We start from the raw sequence: 22,866 nt of genomic DNA on the forward strand, positions 1-22,866 counted from the left end.
TAGGATCATAATATAACTATATTATTGTTCTCTAATTTTAAAAATATCAAATAAATCAACCTTTTTGTTTAAACAGATTTTGAAGAATAAGAAGGAAGATGGACTGTTATTGCTTTTGAGACACGAAATGTGAGACTTAAACTTTACCTGGTCCCATGGCTTCTTCTGTAAACTTTCTGATTGTGTCATCGAACAGCTTCTTGGTCTCGGCTTTTGGGGCTTCTGTGATGTCCTGCACCATTGTCAATGAAGAATAGTCTATGCGAAACTTTGCTAACAGGTTGGCCATACTGCATCAAAAAAAAATATTATACTAGTGGACCCGACAGACGTTGTCCTGTACACACGTCTTAAATTTGAAAAATCGGTCCAGCCGTTAGGTGAAGTTCACTAACATACACATGAGCAGGAGAATTATATTAAATGGACGGAATTGAGAATCTAAACTAATCTCAAATTCAGTGGAACATACAAAAACAACATCAAAATCGGTTCAGCCGTTTAGGTGGTAGTTCAATTGTGAATCTAAACCATTTACGAATCCACCAGACGTTTAGGAGGAGTTCAGTTACAACAGACGCACAAAAGAAATATATATATATATATTAAGATTAATTTTGATTAATTAATGTTTTAATTCTAAAAGAAATTTATTTTCCAGCAACTTCCTAATTTTATTTTTCATTAAGATAATTACCTATTTATAAAATTAAAATATTTATTAAAATAGTATAATTTATGATTTAATAATGTATTTCTCTTTTTCAAATCAAATCAAATCTAAATGATACTTATGAATATCAAAAAACATCTTTTTACTTATTGATTTTACCACCACTTCGTAAAGGGTTGAGCTAATGAGAAGAAGTAGCAAGAAACTCATTGCCAATCTTTGCTTTCTCTTAAGGCGACACTAAATGCCGGCAACCTTGAGCGATATGAGTTCACGGCTCCTATCTAACAAAGCCAATATTTTCGAAATTCTTGGGTCGAAAATGTAACATTTTAACAGGCGCAAACTGTTTAATTGCTTACAATCCTCATTATTGATTATTAATCTGAATAAATGTACCTACATAAAAAAGTAAAATCTATAAGAACAACTTTTATGATAGTAGTATACTAAAGAAATGCATGATGCCGACAAAAAACTTGTTTAACTGCAAAGAAAACTGGTAGTTCATAATAGCTCTGGAGTGCTAACTTTAACCAACAATAAGCATTAGCAACCTACAAGTAAGACTTTAGGGTATGTGTAACAGGATAAAGTAGTGTTCATAGCTCTAAATCCTATATTTTCACCACAAAACTTGTCTTAAATATTTTCTGTTTACCCTTCGCCTTAACTGCTTTATTATTTTGACTTTTCATACACCACTGTTTGATCAAATGCCGGCCACAGTATTTCCGAGTAGATACGACATTGAGAATCCTCAAGCATAAAGCATACTCTCACTTCGAAAGTCTGCCCTTATTAGGTTTCAGAAACTTTATTTATCTCAAAAGAATTATAAAATTCACTTACTCAGATAATCTATTCTAGTAACAGACCAAAAAAAAAACATATATGCTACATAAATTAAAAATAATAACAAAAATAACATGAACTTTCTAAGTGATTGAAAATACCTACTTAAAGGGTAGTAACATATCTAATAATTTTTGTATTTATTTTAGTTAATAGCACAAAACTATTAAAATTATTTACTAAATGACACAATTTAGTTATTAGTGTTTATGAAAAATCCTTTAAAATGTGTGTATTTAACTATTTTTTTAAAGTATTTAACGATTTGGCTTCTTTTATATCTTGAGGCAATTTATTATATATGTTACGGGCAACGTGATTAACTGGGCATTATTAATAAGGACCGGCTATTATTAATAATGCCCAAGAGTCCGATGCCCGTGGTTCATGTTATAAGTCAGTGTTAGAAATAGCTTGAATTTATCACTTGGACCAGGCAATGACAATGATTTTTAGTTCATCATAGTGTATCGAGACCGCTTCTGTTAATTTTTCACGATAATTTTGTAATTTTAATTTCATTTGATAAACAAAAACACTACAATTCACCATATTATTATATATATAGTTTTATTACTTTGCCCAAGATAGGGTGGGCATTATCATGATGGCCGGAAAAAGTGATTAATCGTGCTGTTTTAATCACATTCTCCAATTGAGTCGGGCATTATGAATACAGAACGTCCATTATTAATAGTGCCCGGACTTATCAAATTGCCCGTAACATATATATATCTGCGCGCCTTCGTAACGTAATATATCTTCTTGCATAGTTTGTTTTTGTCTGAGTGCTTAGAAAAATATTAGGTTTTGCTTGACGAGTCATAATTGGACGTAGTTCCTAAAAACGTTCCAAACCACAAACATCACATTAGAATTCGTGTTTAAAGTTTAATAAATATTAATGTATTCCATACATGTGGGTTAGGCTACTAAGCCACGATGTCATTAAAGAGTGACAGTAGAGCTGCCATTTTTTGTCAGTCCGTTAATATGAATCACGTGACCAGTTTTGTGTTCTTAACTCAATTTCCATATGATTTTGGTTTGGATCGTTTTTCTGGAATTACGTCAAATATTTTGCACGTTTATCTTTTTTGTGAATTTTATTGTTAATGTTATTAACCTATTTTAATCCGATTAATAACATGTCTGTTTACCTCTTCTGCTGTAAAAAAGAAAACGCAATCTTGAACCATATAAAGTGAAAGGGTCTTACTTTCTCTCCTCCAATTCCATTTCGCTATTTCGATTTGCCAGGGCAAACACCCGGAGCTTACAATTAGCCCACGTCGATCGTTGCGAGATGATATACGGCAACAGGATGGTGAGGCCACCGTCGTCATACAACCACCATACATCCAGCGTCCCACCGTCCTATAAATATATTTAGAAAAATTATATTATATTGTAAGACGCTTAGGAAATAGAGAATGATAGGAGTCGTCATCAAGCCTAGCGAAACTCTCTAAGAAAAAAGCGCTTCAGTCAATTGTATGAGACGTGCTGTCATTGATAGATTGACAGATTTATTTATTTAGAAATACCAACATTTGTTTACATTGATGCATTACATATTTATAATACAGACTAAATATAATGTACTTAATGTAACAAACAATTACAGGTATCAACCACATGCTTTAATAATTTTCACAAATTAAATATAAGAAAAGAAAAAACATATTAAGTATATGCTAACAATTAATAATGTATAAATTATATTAGAGTATCTTTATATATATAATTCTTGTGTGCGTGTGTATGTCACTGAACTCCTCCTAGACGGCTGGACCGATTCTAATGAAACTTTCTGTGTGTATTCAGGTGGATTCGAGAATGGTTTAGATTCACAATTGTACTGCCTCCTAAACGGCTGGACCGATTTTGATGATATTTTTGTGTGTTCCAGTGAATTTGAGATTGGTGTGTGTCTTCAGGTGGATTTGAGAATGGTTTAGATTCACAATTAAACTACCTCCTAAACGGCTGGACCGATTTTGATGATTTTTTTGTTTGTTTCAGTGAATATGAGATTGGTTTAGATTCTCAAATCCGTCCATATAATATAATTCTCTTGCTCATGTGTATGTTAGTGTACTCCTTCTAAGGGCTGGACCGATTTTTCAAATTTAAGACGTGTGTTCAGGACAACGTCTGTTGGGTCCACTAGTTATTATATAAGACTAAGAAATATAATAATTACTAGCTCAACCGACAGACGTTGTACTGTACATAATAAATAAAATACTATTTTTTATGCATTTGTCAATAATTTTTCATAACATCAAAAATAATTTCGTACCGTATGCTCCTTGTTGTTATAATGAAATTGTTTCACAGCAGAACTGTCAAACCGTGCGTCAAAAAATTCTCTCGCAGAAAGTATGTCCATACAAAACAAATTTTGGAAATAATAATTATGGGTCCCAAATCGAAATAAAAAGTGTCCTATCTCTCAAGTTGGGCCTAACTACACTCCATGAAGTAATCCCCATTAAAATTCGTTCATTAGTTTAAGAGTCCATCGCGGACAAACAACGTGTCATGTAATTTATATATTATATATTTATTATGACTACATTTTATTCACGAAACATACATACAAATAATTTATGAACTGTATGGACAGAAGACGTGTAATTAATATCGATGTAATCACTATATTATGTGTTTACCATCTTGCACAGCCTAGGAATTGGAGAGCATACCAAACATACATCTTCGAACTGGTGGAACTCAGATGACAGCTATAATCTTGTAAAAACGGAAATAGCCAAAAACCAGTACGTTTTAAGCAATTGTTCGCTTTCAAACTTAGCCGGATTATACTTCGTCACCAATCGCCATAATGTCATTACTACTATTTCAACCTCGGTCCGTTTGGAAGGAAAGAAAACTTTTATTGTATTTTAGATTAGTATCCCTTTAAATTTTTAATTACGTTGTGATTCTTTTATTTTTCTCGTTTAAATTCCTACTAAGAGTATAAAAGTGTGTCAGTTATTGTGTTTTTCTATATCGAATTCACCTCAGGTGCCTTAAAATATTATATATAATTTTTGGTACAGCAAAAAACTTTTGTAGTAATAATAGTCCACTACTTTTTGTCAGGCTACTTAGAATATTGAAGAGATCGTAAATATGCATTATGCAGTCTTTTATTTAGATTGGAAATAGAGGAATTATCACTTCTTCAACTTTAAAAAAAATCCTGCCTTAGTTAAGTGCTCAATAATTTATTTATTTATATATATATTGACACTCTTTTACACAAATTATCTTGCTTCAAGCTAGGCATACCCTGTACTATAGGTACAAGACAACGAAATATTTAATACAATATAGTTATTTAAACATACATAAATACATATAAACATACATGACTCGGAAACAAACATCCATAATCATCATATAAATGATTGCACCTACTGGGATTCGAACCCGGGACCTCTAGCTTAGTAGTCAGGGTCACTAACTTTAGCTTCACTAGCCTTGTAAGGATTTTCTGCTTTCCTATGAAAAAGTTTTCTTATGTTTTGAGATTGTTTATAAAAATTGTCGAGGCAGCTAGAAACTAATTATCACCTTTTTTTTTTGGAATAGCGTCATTTGAGAGAGTTGGTCCATCGACAGCTCTATCCCTGAAGAGCTCTTGTACACTATTTGTCTGTGTATATCCGTCCCTTTCTTATCCTTCTTCTTTTCTTTGGTATCACTCTTCTCAGATATCGTAAAAGAACGAGACGTCGTCAATGTTAATAAATCTGAAAGAAGAACAAATCAAACTTTACAAATTTGCATAGACGAGACTAAGGAGACATGAGATAATTATTACTTGATACCCAAATAAAGGAAGGATGTTAAATGATCCTCAAGGCGTAGTGTTGGTAGACCCCCCAAAGTTGGACCGACGATTTGGTCAAGATCGCCGGAGTAGGTAGGATGAGGACAGCGCAGGACCGATCGTCGTGGAGATTTTTGGGGGAGGCCCCAAAGTACAGCATACATTCACATTTATAATACTAGTAGCAGGGGTGGGACAGACGCCTTAAAGTGACGTTTTCAGAAGACTGTAGTGCCATCTGTTAGTTGGCCCAAAAATGAAAGCTTTGTCAGCTGTCACTCGCTTTGAAACCTTTTAAGTTTTCTTTATTTGTGTCACTGCCCACTGGGCATAAAATGGCGGCTACTTCTAGCGTTTGCGCATGTATGTAGCTCTCGTGTTCCATTTTGCATATTTACACTACTAAATCTAACCTTTATGTTCTATGTTGTGGCAAAATTAAATAACTAACTCTACGCGCGATTTTAACATGGTAAAAAATTGCAATACCTACATTAAAAAGTAGAGTTAGTTATTTAATTGCGTCACAACATTAAAAATTAATTTTATAATTTCGAGCTTATATATAGTTATTTTCGGGGCCAATCTCCAGATGGCGCTAGTTTTCAAATAGACAGCTCGTAATGCGTAGAGAGGGCTCTCTTTTCCCTATATATTATTACACTCTTTTATTAGTAGGGATGAGAGATGAATTATGAAACGCATTTTTAGATGCGTGACAGCTATGGGTGGCAGCAAACAGTTGTTGTAATGACGCAAGGAATTGTTGATCTCCTTTTTATTCAAGATTATTATTCTATTATAGATATCAGCCTTAATATGAAAAAAAAAACAATTGTGTATTTTGACGTAGTTCCTGGAAAACGTTCCAAGCCACAAACGTCACATTTTAAGGAATTCGTTTTTAAGGTTTAATAAATATTAGTGTATTCCATGTATGTAGGTTTGGCTATTATGTCATGATTTCATTGAAAGAGTGACAGTAGGGCTGCCATTTTTCGTCAGTCCATTAACGTGGATCACGTGACCAGTTTTGTGTTCTTAACTACTGAGCTAAGAACACAAAACTGGTCACGTGTCTAAATTGTTAGACATGATTGTGGTTTGGAACGTTTTTCTGGACCAATTATAACTTGTAAAGTATTGTTAATAGGGTAATGAATACTGACTCAGATTGTGTCTGCTAGGTGGTCGCGAGTCCGCGTTACGTATATCTAGGTCGGAGTCCGCGTGCATGATTTGCGTCGTCCGGCGCACGCGCAAGTCGGCGCTACCGCTGGACGTGGCTGTCAGATCGCTTAGCCCGCTCGGCACCTCCTCTGACGTCACACAGCCGTAGTCAAGCCCACCCGACACTCGTAGTATCGCAACAGCCAGTTTCGTCTCAAACGCCGTACTGGAACACAAAACTGAAATGTCACGTAGGCACACAAGCATCAAATAGTTTTTTTTTTATGGAATAGGAGGACAAACGAGCGTACGGGTCACCTGTTGTTAAGTGATCACTGCCGCCCACAATCTCTTGCAACACCAGAGGAATCACAGGAGCGTTGCCGGCCTTTAAGGAAGGTGTACGCGCTTTTTTTGAAGGTACCCATGTCGTATCGTCTCTACGCAACGCCAAGTGATAGTTGATAATCAAATAGTTGCCATTGTAAAAAAGCTATTGTTCTTTGGTAGTGCGGTATCGATTATATGGTTCAACCTTGTGTTGTTTCACTGGTTTGCATTGTTTTGAAAATATGTTTAAACTTTTATGTAATTAATATGTATGTATCTGAATATTTTTTGTGATTGACGTTGACGGAGTCTTTTGATTTTATGTCAATAAAATATTTGACTTTGACTTTTTGACTTAATAATTGATTTATAAGTAAGTATACTTTGAGCATGTCAATTTACAATCGTTCCCAAACTATTCTCAATCTATATAATACTTGAGTATGTATCTTAGATAATTTATACGTATAGAATCTAGATAGAGTCTCTTGCTGTTAGACAACCGATAAAAACAGGCCAGGAATATTAGATTGGTGTGCGTGAATTGCTCGAAAGAGTGGTTAGTTTTAAACTACATTTACTTCTACGTTATCACAGCTGTGAGTCTATTTAGAGTTTAGACGTATAAGTGATCTAAGGTAATTTTATTCATCACGAATATACGATTTTAAAAAGTAGTTCACTGATAGATAATATTTAAATAGTGCAATTGACAGAATGTGTTTTATTTACAAAAAAAATAAGAATCCCAGTGTAAATTGAAATACTTAATTTAAAAATAGTTAAACATTGTAGACAATATTGGTTTTCAAAACTTAACTTAAAAGTAAAGATGATATTGTTTTTTTACTTTTCTTAACGTCTATTCAATTCAGCATGAATAAATTGGGAACGGTTGATATTCGTGGATTTCTTTTTTTTTTTTTAATAAGATGATGATAAGGGCTGTGGGTCATTGTGAAATACTGGATATAGACGTAGTGTGTGTGAAAAGTTTGAACCAGGGCGATTCCTCCAAAGTCACTTAACTCTAACTTCACTGACGACTGATTGACGCGGCGCAGAACTTCCACATTTGGTGACCTTATCGGTCCAACTTATGGCCAACATCAACACAATATTGACAATACGAAGAATTAATTAATTGTGATTTTAAGTTGCAGTTTTATCTCAAAGGTACAGAAAGTGTTAAGACAATGTAGTCAATTTTATAGACACAATGATCTTCCGTGGAATATACGCAAGTTTCTCAGGAATTGAGTTTGAGTTGGATACTGATCTGACGCAGGTTGAACCTTGGTCAAAATCAAAGTACTGGCATATCGATCTTCCTCGTCTTAGAGCTGGCATGGTTGGTGCACAGGTGGGTTTTCCTAACTTTAAGATTTACTTTAAGACTCGTACAACATTATTTTTATATATGGATATTTGAAACAGTCAAACTCCTACTGAAAACCGTAAATACTTTACAGCTTCATACCTATAACTTTTATACAGGGTGGCCGAGAAGTTGACGTCTAAAGCTAAAATTTGTAAGCTTCATGGTTATGAGTATCTGAATCACCCATGTTCTACGATTTTGCGTAGTTTAGGAGATAATCATTTTTTTACTCTTTTATCCGCTTTTTTCACCTAATTGTGGTTTAGGACTCTATTCTAATTTTTTTTTGAACACTTTTAGTTAATTTTATTGTTGATAATTATTAACTACAGTTGCAATAACCACATATGAAACTATGAATAGTTTAGACAATGCGGAGCTAGTTTAGAATTGAGACGTAAGTTCAAGATAACTGCTCCAACTAACTTCATGAAAATGTTCAAGGTATTAAAAAAATAAAATAAAATAGGGAGCCTATGACTTCTAACTATTTTTAAAAACTTCCCAGAACATTGGCCAATAAAATGAGCCAAATTCAAATTTTAGCTTTGGACTTCTTGGTAAACTTCTTAGTCACCAAGAATAACGCTTTATGGAATGCTGTGTAGGTAACACTTATATTTCTTAAATATAAGATAATATGAAGTTATAAGTGAAATAAAGGAAAATTTATAAGTATATATTATAAAGTAAAATGTATATAGATACTCACCATTATTTGTGGTGATTTAGACATAGATAGAGATTGTGTGAGTGAGTGAAGAATGTATTTTTTTTAGTTCAAATGTGTTGTTTAAAAAGTTACCTTCCCTTATCTTTTTTGTTGTTAGTAAGCAAACTAAGTAATAAACTTATTTCTGGATATACACAATGCCTATATATTAAGTTACTTCCTTCACTTATTTCCATAGAAAAAAAAACTCACTGCAGCACGTTGAAATACGAGACGAGGTCATTCGTCGGAGCGGTAGTCCAATCGCTCTTATAGCCCATGAGGAGTACATTGGGAGCAAGGCGGCCAACGCCGGTGGACTGCATGAGTGCTCGGGCACCAGTCTCGAAGCTGAACCCATTAACGTTAGTGCAGAATGCTCGCACCTTGCGCCCGCGCAGCCATTCGTCACTCGATCGCAAGCGGTACGAGCGCTCCTTGTATGATAATTTTTTCTGGAGATAAAACAAATATTTTATCATTGAATTGTAATTTGAAAATAGTAATGGCCCATTGGCCTTCTTATTGAAAACAGAGCTTAGTGATTGGTCATTGGACATTTACCTCATAAGCTCATATATTTTAACTTTGAATGAATGAAGCCTTTATTGCAAGCAAACTAAAAAGGTACTTTTCAATTTTGTTTGTTCGGGTCTCGGGATCAAGCAGCCATATAAGAATACTCCACCATAACTGTATTACTAATCACTTTATTTACACACAAGTACACTATATATATGTATACATACAATCCTAACTCCAAGCATTATTTGGGCTTAATGCTGAATGCTGATCAGGACTTTTCGTCCCCTGCAGCAAGGATCACTCGCCGCCCGTTGAAACGGGCGGGTCATTGGGGGTGAGAGTCGTTGCTCTCTGCGGTCGTCTTCTTTAATTTATGGTATATATGTTGGGGGAGCAGATGCCCCCCCTTGTGGTCATCTTTTTGGAGCTGAGGGAGCGCCTGTTCCCTCAGCTGAGATCCGGTGATTGTTGCCGGTTTGCGCGGGCCTTGACGATCAGCCCCGAAGAAGAGGGAGGGCGATCAGCCGAGCCGCGCGCAAACACGTCACTCTTCATCCTCGTCCCGCACGAGATCACGCGGGTAGCGGCGGCTGTCAGGTGGCCGCGCGTGCCAGGGGGCCAGACCTCGCAGATGATGGAGATCGGACGAGTCGGCACGCGCAAATTTGTTGACGGCGAGACGACGAGTGAAGTCGTCCAAGCCCTCGACTCTTAGGTCCCTCTGGATTGTTTGGTTCCTCACGTACCAGGGTGCGCCCGTGATGCGGCGGAGGATCTTGTTCTGCACGGTTTGCAACCTTTTCCGGTTAGTTAGATTCACGAGCGCGTACCATGCAGGCGCGGCGTACGTGAGTCGGCTGCGTAGGTGGGTCTTGTACACCAAGACCTTCACCCTCAGAGGGAGACTTGAGGAGAGCACTGGACGAAGTAAGGCCATCGCGACGTTTGTCGACGCGATGGTCTTCGTGACGTGCTCGTTCATGTTGAGCCGGCGGTCGATGGTGACCCCGAGGTACTTTACCGTCGGGGACCACGAAATGTCCTGTCCGCTTAGCTGCAACCTATGCTGGCCAGTGTGCACACTCCCAGTCGCGAGCGCCTGGGTTTTGCCAACGTTCACCGATAGCCGCCACTTCTTGAGCCATTCTGGCAGGGTGTCCAGCTGGCGCTGCATCTTCACGGCGGCGTGCGTTAGGTTGAGTGACGATGTAATATACGCCGCGTCATCTGCATACAGCGCCAGAGTCGCCGACGGTTCGAGCGGGATGTCATTTGTGTATTTTGCAGGGGAGACAGACAGCTCCCCTGCGGTACGCCAGCAGAGATAATCTTGGAAGCTGAAATGGCATCGTCTACCCTTACTCGAAACCGACGGTTTTCAAGGAAGTTGGCGACTATCCTCACCAGGCGGGGAGGTGTCGAGGTTGCAGCTAACTTGTGCACGAGTCCAGTATGCCAAACACGGTCGAACGCCTTCTCCATGTCCAGGAATACTGCCACAGCTTTCTCTCTTTTGTTGAGAGAAGCGGTGAGGGTGTGCAGTACCCTGGACAGCTGGAGCGTGGTGCTGTGTTCAGCGCGGAATCCAAACTGTTCTTCCCTAAGCTCTATGTAGGGTCTTAGGAGTGACAGCAGGAGAGATTCGAATATCTTAGACTGGGTCGCCAGAAGAGTGATGGGCCGGTAGCTATGTGCTAGTGCGGTGTCTTTCCCCGGCTTCGGGATCATAATGACGAGGCCTTCCTTCCAGATATTTGGAAAGTACCCCGAGCGCAGGATGCCATTGAACAGTCGCGTCATCGCCGCGATGGTTTGACGCGGCAGATGACGCTGGGCGGCGTTTGTGATACCATCGGCGCCCGGGGCTTTTTTGGGCCTCGTCCGAAGGATGCAACTTCTCACTTTAGTTGGGGATAAGAACACCGCATCTTCTAGTGCCTCTACCGGCCGTTCTAGATATTCGGCGATCTCTCTCTCTCAAGTGCTGTCACGTGCGATACGTCTTCAGTTGGATTCGGCTGGAGCTGGCGTTCAAGGTGTTCGGCGAAGATGTCGGCACGCTCTGCCGCTGCGTATCTCAAGGCTCCGTCGGGATGACGCAGAGGGCGCTAGATTTGTGATTTGGTGGCACAGACGATGAAGAACTGATACATCATCTGCGGCCTCGCCAATCGTTTCCTCCCAGCTCTCGGCGGCATCCTCTTCGAACTTTTTCTTGACTAGGCTGCCCAGCCTATTAAGACGAGTCTTGAGTGTTGGGCATCTGGTCACCTGCCATCTGCGGCGTAAAGCTCGTTTCTCGAGGATGAGTTGCCGCAGTCTTGCGGGCAACTCCGGCATCTTTCTGGACTCGGTCTCCGTTGTCGCGGTGGCCAGCGACCGCTGGATACTCCCCGTGAGGTCCACGACGAGGGCTTCGACGTCGGCAGCTGTCCCTAACTTATATATATTTTATTTATATTTAACTTATATATAATATGTACTATATAACTTGCTTATATCGTACCTATATTACGTATTAACCAATGTCAACGCGACCCAAGTAGAGCCTAGCGCCATCTATTATTCTAGTGCGAAAAACAATCCTAATTGAACAGGTACATTTTTAACATATGCTTACAACTTAATATACTAAATGATTTTAATTATATTTCACCTTATATATACTATATCTTATATGAAACATTTCTCGCTTGTCCGCCGACATAGGCCTCCTCCAGATCTTTCCACATTTTCCTGATAATAATAAGTAATAAATCCAGTCCACTCCAAAAATCCAAATGGAGAACACCCGTGTATAATAAAACTGTAACGTTAGGCGTGGTGGATGTGCAATCAGATGCACTCCGTCCGAATGAAAGATCGTAAAGCAAACACGACCGTTCCAACAAGCCAAATGGAGTGGCGCCAACATTTGCCAGTGTCTCACACAAATGTAGCGTTTGGCGCAGTTAGGTTGGCACACGGACTCCGTGTCACCTTACATAACAGTGAGGCATCAAAACAAGCCGGTAAACGTGTAAATACATAGCCCCACGCATACACTTACACTAATACAAGCCGATCGGCCGGATCAATTGTAAAACTATATGATTATTTAAGGGAGAAAAAATTGTGTAACTGGTATACCCCGTAACCGCACACACACTAGCATAAAGGTGCTTCGCTTGCTAATATCACGGCGCGGAATCCTTCTTTTTTTACTAGTCCGTGGGTTGGCATATCAAAATGCCAGCGCGCCATCCGAAAGGAACTATCGCGAAACAAAACTCAACGCCACCGTGCCAAGCCAAACGGCTTATGGCGTCATCTGCCCAGTAATTTCACTAGCTACGGAGCCCTTCAGACCGAAACACAGAAATGTTTACACATTACTGCTTCACGGCAGAAATAGGCTCCGTTGTGGCACCCATAATCTAGCCGGCATCCTGTGCAATGGAGCCTTTTGGATGGAGGATTTTGATGCAGTTTTTTTATTGATAGAGTGAATCAAGAGGAAGATTTATATGCAAAATACATTCATAATATATTAGAGAAATAACTCATAATTTTAGAGGTTTGTAATTTGATGTCGTAAATGAATACATATTTTGCGCTTACATTTCTAAGCCTTTCTAACCCTACGAGAAAGAAGGAAATGTATTACAGTATTGTGCATCTTAAAAAAGTCTCCGATGGTATATGTCTATCTCTCACCCACAACCATTTAAAAATAATAACATTATAGGTATGTGGTAAACGCATTTCATTAACAGCCGTCAATACTGAAACTAGGTCATGATCAAGCCTTTGTCATAAAATACAGGATACATTAAGAACATAATATTGACTTACAAGTTACAGCGAAATTTGCCTTTGTTTCCTTAACATACGGAAAACATATCTTATTTTTTTCTTAACGTACACGTAATGTTATAAAAATGGAATATAAATTGAAGGTTGTCCAAAAATAATATATGATTACACAAATTAAATTTGTAAACAAAACTTATGAACGATGCGGGACTCGAACCCGCGACCTGTCGTTCCTTGCGATCTCTGAGCCAACCGTTCGAGTGACGAATCTATATATGTAAATAAAATTTAAGTGTCTGTTTGTAATATTGAAATAACAGTTTTTTACTACATGTATATGAATATATATACGGTACATAAACCAAATTAACATTTTTAACAATTTTTGTCTGACTGTCTGTTTGTTCCGGCTAATCCCTGAAATATCTGGACCGATTTTAACGGGACTTTTACTGGCAGGTTGCTGATGCAATAAGGAGTAACTTAGGCTGTTAGTTTATTTTAGAAAATTTCTTTTATTTTAGAAAAATAAAGTAATGTTGGAATGTCCAAGAAACGGTCTAACTCTAAAAATAATTTATATGGCAAAATAACGTTTGCCGGGTGATCGTCATAAAACTTGATATTGAGTGGAAGAGTGCTCGCACGGAACGCGAGAGGTCGTGGGTTCGTGTCCCTCATCGTTACTAAATTTTGTTTTCAAATTTAATTTGTGTAATTAATCACAGAAGTAAGAGTTATCACTTTAAAAATAATAACAAATTGTTTAGAATATATGATTACGTAGTTAAAAATTTTTACTTTGTAAATTCGTTTAATAATGTTGAAGTTAATTAATAATCTTCTCCATAAAGTAGGTTTTGCTCTTAATAGTGATTTTCATTATTATAACACTAGAAATAAGGGATTGCTTGTAACTAATTCTAGTAGGCTTCATAAGATACATAATAGCTTTAAGGGTAAACGTATACACTATTATAAAGTCCCAGCCACTGTTCAGGCATTATCTATAAATAAATTACGAAAAAATAAACGGCTCTGTCGTAAATTCTACTACTCCACAGCTGAATATCTAAGTGATCGGACAGCCTGGGTTATGATTGTTTTATAGCTATAGAAATGACAGTACAATATTGTATATTTTTATTGAAAAGAGCGCAAAAAAAAGAATTCTGGGAGAGTTTCTTGCGCCGCTTCTTTACTCTCAGAGCGCCATTTGTTTCCAAAGTATCTTAGAAATGACATCAAAAAGAATACTAAAGGAATCAATTTTGCGAAAATTAATGCCTTTTATTTACCTGTAATATATCGCCAACAATCATTAGAGATCCAGCTTTAGTAATGAGATGGCCCAGGTCCACCAACGCGGGCCTGTCCTGGGGTTTGCCAGACAGCACCAACAGTTGAGGCCAGTAGTTCTTTACGTGTTCTCCTGTCCGCGCCAGATTATGAGCACTTGATAACGCTGTCTTGTACATCTGAGCTTGAGTACTGCTGCCCCAGTTAACATCTGTACCAATCCAAGATAGGATATGAGCGTTTAAACAAAGTCGGTTCCCGTTGTCTGTCCCTATGTTTTTATTATGAAAACTAGCTGACCCGACAGACGTTGTTCTGTATATAATAAATAAAATAATGTTTTTATATGAATTTGTCAATAATATATCATAACATCAAAAATTACTTCGTAAAATATGCACCCTGCTTTGATTACGACAATCAAATTGTTTCACAGCAGAACTGTCAAACCGTGCGTCAATAAATTCTCTCATAGAAATTATGTATGGACACATCAAAGGAAAAACAAATTTGGTGTTTTTATTTAATTTTGCACCATTTTCCTATTTATTCACCTTTTTAACCTTCTCTGGACTTCCACAAATAATTCAAGACCAAAATTAGCCAAATCAGTCCAGCCGTTCTCGAGTTTTAGCGAGACTAACGAACAGCAATTCATTTTTATATATATAGATTAGAGACGAGACGATTAGAACGTTCAGCTGATGGTAATTGATACGCCATGCCTATTTAAATTCAGTGCCAATCAGAAGTCTTGAAAAACCCAAAAATTCTGAGCGGCACTACAATTGCGCTCGTCACTTTGAGATGTGAGATGTTAGGTCTCATTTGCAGAGTAATTTCACTAGCTACGGCGCCCTTCAGACCGAAACACAGAAATGTTTACACATTACTGCTTCACAGCAGAAATAGGCGCCGTTGTGGTACCCATAATCTAGCCGGCATCCTGTGCAAAGGAGGTGTGTTTTTTTTACATTAAAGTCGGTTCGAGTCCTAGACGAGGCAAGTAATTTTTAGAAAATCTTTGAACGCAGAATTACTTACTTTGAAAAATAACATAAAGTCTTCTTTCAGTAAAATACCCTATCTACGATATTTAAGATACTTTCCCTTCATGTCCCATAACTTTGGGACAACCTGTATATATATACAAGGATTGCTCGTTGAAAGATATAAGACATTAATCATAGGTACAACCGTAGAAATCGATACTAAATGATTATAGAACCATATTTGTTTACGTTATGGTTTCAATCACTCATTGTACAAAATAGATTTAGCCGTGTCGTCACCATCCATTACAGTTCCTAGTATCTTTCAATGATAAATTACTGTACCTAGACTTCAGCAGCTATTTTCGTTAAAGCTGTGGAATTTATGGAATGAGTGGCTGAAATAATATTGATGAGTTGTAGTTGCAAATATTTTAACAGCTACGTTAGCCGTATCGTTTTCGGTGAAGCGTAGATAAAGCGTTCATAATGTTATTGTGGTATGATAATAGAAATAGTAAAAAACGTAAAAAAAATATTTGTGCTTCATGTTTGAATTTACCATATGTTCGTAAAAAGTTGATCTCGTAAGAAGAACACACAAGAAACTCAATGGCCACTCTTTTCAATCAAATAGAGTATTTTAAAATGGCTGTCATATACATAACGAATTAGTTTGTAAGGTGCTGCATTAATTGCGTAAATTATATTATTTTAAGTCGACTAGTCGTCATAAAATAATTTAATTTATTTCATGAAAAGTAATAAATAATTAAATGTATAAATAGGTTATCGTATATTGCATGCATCAACCTGAACTCATTGTTTGTGAAAAGTTGCTTTATTTTTAGAGTTTGATAACTGAACCGTATCAATAAGCTGTCGTCTGTGTGTGTAACATTTAAAGGTGAGTCCTATAATCATTAACGTACAGACACTAGACTCACAATCATACTCAAAATTATCTCAAACAAAACTCGCTTTTTCTATCAGTTGTGTTTTGACCGCGCTTTGAATACAAAGCCACGCAATGAACAATAACAGGATTTCCAAACTTAAAATGGCTGGAGTATCCTATTTCAGGTAAGTGTCCTATTAAATTAACAAAATTGGGTAACTAACTAATTAGCTATTTACCTAAAGGCGACAGCAATGTATAAAATCTCCGAATACCAAGGCAAGAGCAAAAAAAAATTACATAAAAATCAAATCTAAATTTGTCTTACCAGGATGCCGATAATGCACGATCAGATAAAGGGTGAAGAATATCGCGAATGTGATGAGTGACATGACCCAACTGATCAGCAACATGATGGCAACACACAGCAGGAAACCCAGCAACGACACCCACACGTTGTAGTACTGAAAACAACATAACTGAGTCAAGTTTTTTGCAACATGAGATGTCCCTTATACGATATCGGATCTCTCGGAAAGTATTTATTTCCGTTACGTTCATAAATCAAAATAACTTTATTCATGTAAGTCACGTTAATGACACTTATGAATGTCAAAAGAAAATATTTTTTCTAATTGAATACCGCTACGTCGTAAAGTGTTTGAGCTGTTGTTGAGAAGCAGTAGCAAGAAACTCATTGGCACTCTTTTAAATCATAATTTACATTTTAATCGTTTTATAAAAGGTTTTCAAATACGGTATGATATGTAAAGTGATGCAACAAACATACTCATACGTCAAATAGTCAATGGCCATACACGAGTAAGTCAAAAAAGTAAATGTGAATTTATGTAAAACAAAAGTTATTGAGTACAGTAGCTGCATCATCCACACACACCGTAAATAAAGGTATTCTGTGAGCATTTTATAAGGGATTATATATTAAAAAATATATATACCTACATAATAACTCTTAAGAATCTGAAGCCGAGCCCCCGCAACAGCATCATCCAGCCACCACTAGTAGCACTCATTCACGAGCATGACGCATGAGCCAGCCATCGCCTCCCTTCAACCATATTTAAGGGAGGGGATGACCCGTCCCATGTCGCTGCCACAAGCTGTGACATTTAAGCGAGCATGACGAAGTCTCACGTTTTGGGAAGTAATACGCCCTGCCCATCGCAATATACTCTCAGGGTTCTTCATTGAAGCCAGACTCTGAGTGGCTACACAATTTCACTCGTCACTTTAAGACTTTGAGATGTTAAGTCCCATGAGCGCAGTAATTTATTTATACAGCACCTTTCAAACCGAAACACTTACACATTACTGCTTCAAGGTAGAAAAAGAGCTGCTGTGGTACCGAACTCGCCAGTACCCTGTGCAATAATAATTCCCACTAAAGTTACGTGTGAAATAAACTTGGCGATATGAGGTCGAATTTTCGTCGTATATAGTTACAGACGGTGGCTTGAAGTGAAGTCCTGTCTTATCTTACTTACGGTTACGGTTTTTAGAAGCCAAATAGGTATACTCTTTCAAGTGACCGCGGAATATTGCTCGATATCGACAGCTTGTGGCAGTTAACGATCTTGAATCGAGGGGATACGACAAAGGGAGACTTTTCTTCTTGTAGTTAAGCTAGACAAAATTTTGCTAGCCCCATTCTGAGACCTTGCATAGCATAGTGCTTTTTTTATGAAAATTAGATTAGCGACGAGACGAGCAGGACGCTCAGCTGATGGTAATTGTTACGCCACGCCCAGTACAATGAAATGCTGCTCAGGATTCTTGAAAAACCCAAAAATTCTGAGCGGCACTACAATTGCGCTTGTCTCCTTGAGACATAAGATGTTAAGTCTCATTTGCCCAGTAAGCTAGTGGCTCATTTCCGTAACCTCTCAGGAGGCCCATAGGATGAAACCGATGTCTAGTAACTATACTTAGTATATGGATACAAATGGATTCTATAAGATAATCTTGTCATGTCACTCGCGCGTCAATGTAATTACGTACTCGTCTTTCGCTACACGCGGCTTCCTCTCAGCACATGTGGCGTTCCCACTGCGAGTACGTGGCGCGTGGAATCAAATGAAATATTTAGCTCAAAACTACTGCTATACAATTCACCATGGTCAAGCGGAAATTCTATAGCAAATCATCGCGGTTGATTCCGCTTAAAAAAATACCCCACTACTTAATTATCTTTCTGTAGCGAATCGCGTCGATACGGAGACTTAATAGTAGCTCGTCAAATGAAAATATTTACAAAATCATAACATGATTTAATATGAAAATTTATTGAAGTAGGCGTTACTTTGCGGAAATCCATAATTATTATACAAATGATTTAATTTTTCTTTAGTGTTAATTCCGCCAATATTTGTTTTTAAACAATTCGACACGTGTTTCGCCTCTACACGAGGCATCCTCAGGACGTGTTGTCTCACCAAAATCGGGCACGAGCCTCGAGTCTCGATTTCAAATCAAATCATAAATTAAAACATTTGTATGATTCAATAAGCCCAAAATAACAATGTTATGAAATTTTCATATGTTTTGGTAATAGAACACCATCTTAGATTTTCCTTCAATGACTCACAAGGGCACGTGTGTACAAATGACTCATTACCTAATAATATTTAGGTAGAAAGAACTCTGAATTGAGGTACACACATATTAAAAAAATAAAAAACTAAAAATATTTACTGCTTTTTTAAATATACCACAGTAAAACTTGTTAAGTAACTGAATACATTCCTTTAATAAATCCCTAGGTAGACTAACTTTGACAACCATGACCTGTTTTGCGAACTTCTTGCCTCGCACAGACACTTTTTGGAATCAATTACCGGCTGAAGTTTTTTTTTATGAAAATACGGGATATAACGAGCAGGACTTTCAGCTAATGGTAATTAATACGTCATGCCTATTACAATGCAGTGCCGATCAGGATTTTTGAAAAACGCAAAAATTCTGAGTGGCACTACAGTTGCGCTCGTCACCTTGAGACAATAGTTGTCAAGTCTCATTTGCCCAGTAATTTCACAAGCTATGGCGCCCTTCAGACCGGAACACCATAATGTTTACTTATTACTGCTTCACGGCAGAAATAGGCGCCATTGTGGTACCCATAATCTAGCCGGCTTCCTGAGCAAAGGAGCCTGGTGCTTGACCCCACTTATATAAAAATATTGGCAGTTGAAGGGACTGCCGATAGAAGCGAAAATTTAAAACTTTTAGTATTAAAATTTGGAATTTCATAATGTTCAAGAACAATTAAATTATTAATTTCAATTAAGTTTTAAAACTTATTTTCAATAAAATATTAATTAAACAAAAAACACAATTTCAACAATGCACAGTATATACATATTGAACTTTTCACTAAATCCATTCAATTTCAATTATAAGATATAACACAGCACTAATGTTGCACAATACGTCAGCTGTATAGCTACAGATATACTGCTTTTAGCATTTCGGTGACGCGAACATCTAAAAAGTATGTAGCTATATCTATTTATGTATTTATATATTTTTTGAATTATTTATTTACCGCGTGCGTCACTCATGGACATGTAGGTGACGCGGACCTATAAGATTTTCATAGAAGTTTTCAATTCAAAAAAATACTGCGAACATCCCCGCTTACTAACCTAAATGCCCAACAAGGGCGTGCATATATCATATAGGCAATTAGGCAGTCCCTACCTCGTTATGAACCTAAATATAATGTATAGTGCACTATTGTTAAAGTTAATTTACTACCTACGGTAGGCAGTCTACAGATTGCATATATGAAGCAAGCAGCGTTTCGGTCGTACTGTCGAACTAAAGCGTAACTACGACTAGTTACATCTACAGTGTCTACCTTGCTAGAAAACCAATGCGCGCCCCTGATGCCACATCTACCAGTGGGAGGCTTTGCACAGGAAGCCGACTAGATTATGGGTACCACAACGGCGCCTATTTCTGCCGTGAAGCAGTAATGTGTAAGTATTGGCGTTTCGGTCTGAAGGGTGCCGTAGCTAGTGAAATTACTGGGCAAATGAGACTTACCGTTGAAATCATATTTAAGCGAAAGAGTTCAGATAGTCGATGTAAATGGCAAACGGTCTTCGGGTAAACCTGTGGGAATAGGTGTTCCACAGGGTTCTATTCTCGGTCCTTTCTTGTTTCTTATATATATTTACCGATCTACCGTTTGTGGTAGATGATAGCCATGAGATTGTATTGTTTGCTGATGATACTTCACTTATTTTTAAAGTGAAGCGACGTGCGGATATTGATGACGAGGTAAGCAATGCACTCTCAAAGATAGTGCGTTGGTTTGAGACGAATAATCTGCACTTAAACAGTAAAAAAACAAAGTGTTTACGGTTCATTACACCAAACACAGCGGAGGTCAAACCAACGTACTTATAAATGACCAGAGATTGGAACTTGTGGACACTACGGTCTTCTTGGGTATCACGTTAGATAAAAAGCTTCAGTGGGGTCCACATATTACCCATCTAGCAGATAGACTCAGCTCTGCGGCATATGCAGTTAGAAAGATTAGAGAGTACACGAATGTTGCGACCGCTAGATTAGTGTACTTTAGTTATTTTCACAGCATCATGACGTACGGTATATTACTATGGGGTCATGCTTCTGACATTGATATAGTGTTTGCACTGCAAAAGAGAGCTGTTCGTGCTATATATCAGCTTGGTTATAGACAGTCTCTCAAAGAAAAATTTAAAGAAATAAATATTATGACTGTTTATTGTCAGTACATTTATGAAAATTTAATATATGTTCACAAAAATCGTCACCTTTTTGCTCTTAATAGTGATTTTCATTATTATAACACTAGAAATAAGGGATTGCTTGTAACTAATTCTAGTAGGCTTCATAAGATACATAATAGCTTTAAGGGTAAATGTATACACTTCTACAATAAAGTCCCAGCCACTGTTAAGGCATTATCTATAAATAAATTTAAATGTTTTATAAAAAAATGGCTCTGTCGTAAATCCTATTACTCCACTGCTGAATATCTAAATGATCGGACAGCCTGGAACTAGATTGTGATTATTTTATAGCGACTGTACAATATTGTATATTTTTATTGAAAAGAGCGCATAAAAAAAGAATGCTGGGAGAGTTTCTTGCGCCGCTGCTTCTCTCTCAGAGCGCCATTTGTTTCCGAAGCGGTAGTAGTATCTAGTAGTATAAGAAATGACATCAAAAATAATTCTACCAATATCTATAACCATCAGCTGAACGTCTTGCTCGTCTCGTCCCTTATTTTCATAAAAATAAAAATTTACATCTACAGGCCCTACCTTGCTGGAAAACCAATGCTCACCCCTGATGCCAGATAGTAAATAGGAACTTGTTACTAACCCGGAATGTAGGGCGCCACCCTAGAGGACGTACAAGGGCCGCGTGGAATGTACAAAAGTTGATGAGGGCATACGAAGCCAAGTAGAAATTCGAGATGAGTGGTGCAATCGTATTCAGTTCACCTGGAAAATATAAACATATCTTATTACTCATTATAACTTATACGACACATATTGACTTGCTTAAGACCACATTCACGTATTCACGTCTTATAAACTGTTGGTAGAACAAACGGGCCATCTGCTAGTAAGTGATTACCTCCGCCCATGCCAGAGGAATTACATGAACTTTGCCGGCTTTTAAGTGTACGTGTTTTTTAACGTATCCAAGTCATATCGACCATGATTGCTCAGAGAGCAATGGAGAGGGCTATACTCGGAGTTTCCCTGCGAGATCTAATCATAAATGAGGTGATCCGTAGGAGAACCAAAGTAACCGACAGAGTTCAAACGATTGCGAAACTGAAGTGGCAGTGGGCAGGGCACATAGTTTGACGGAAAGATGTTGGGGCAGTAAAGTCCTCTAATGGCGACCACGTACCGGAAGACGCAGTGTTGGTAGGCCAAGATCGCCGGAATACGTTGGATGAGGGCAGCGCAGGACCGATCGTCGAGGAAATCTATGGGGGAGGCCTTTGTGCAGCAGTGGACGTCTTCCGGCTGATGAGGATGTCATATCAACCGAGAAATACTGCAAGCATGTTCAGTAGAAGATCTCGACATCATGTTGGAGAATGTTCCTTGCTCTGTTAAGGGTTCTTACACATCCAGGTGGTACAATCCAAATTTAGTTTCAGCTGCAGAGTTGCAAGTCATCAATAATTGAGCAATTTCTTTATTGATTTAATACACCAATAGAATAAATTATACAGAAGCTACAATTGCAACATTAAAATTAAAGTAAATTACTATTAACGGGGGCTACCAACTAGTAGACGCGCGCTAGCATAAGCATTGATATCAGCTGCTTGTCCCACGCCCCGCCGTATCTGT

At 37.7% G+C, this 22,866-nt stretch overlaps 1 protein-coding gene across 2 annotated transcripts in view; it reads right to left on the reverse strand.

Annotated features, from left to right (window-relative positions):
* LOC126980138 (bumetanide-sensitive sodium-(potassium)-chloride cotransporter) overlaps positions 1-22,866 on the reverse strand; it is a 104,005-nt gene that overhangs the window by 2,589 nt on the left and 78,550 nt on the right. The window contains exons 11-18 of one of the 2 annotated variants that reach the window (XM_050829713.1): positions 21,875-21,996; positions 16,806-16,941; positions 14,587-14,798; positions 9,182-9,423; positions 6,545-6,771; positions 5,117-5,295; positions 2,748-2,905; positions 148-290 (exon numbers count right to left, since the gene is read on the reverse strand). In XM_050829713.1, coding sequence (XP_050685670.1) covers positions 148-290; positions 2,748-2,905; positions 5,117-5,295; positions 6,545-6,771; positions 9,182-9,423; positions 14,587-14,798; positions 16,806-16,941; positions 21,875-21,996 — 1,419 coding nt within the window. Of the gene's footprint in view, positions 1-147; positions 291-2,747; positions 2,908-5,116; positions 5,296-6,544; positions 6,772-9,181; positions 9,424-14,586; positions 14,799-16,805; positions 16,942-21,874; positions 21,997-22,866 lie in introns of those variants that run through there. The other variant, XM_050829714.1, reaches the window with a different exon arrangement.

The sequence above is a fragment of the Leptidea sinapis genome, chromosome 5 (assembly GCF_905404315.1).
Source record: "Leptidea sinapis chromosome 5, ilLepSina1.1, whole genome shotgun sequence".
Taxonomy (NCBI): Eukaryota; Metazoa; Arthropoda; class Insecta; order Lepidoptera; family Pieridae; genus Leptidea; species Leptidea sinapis.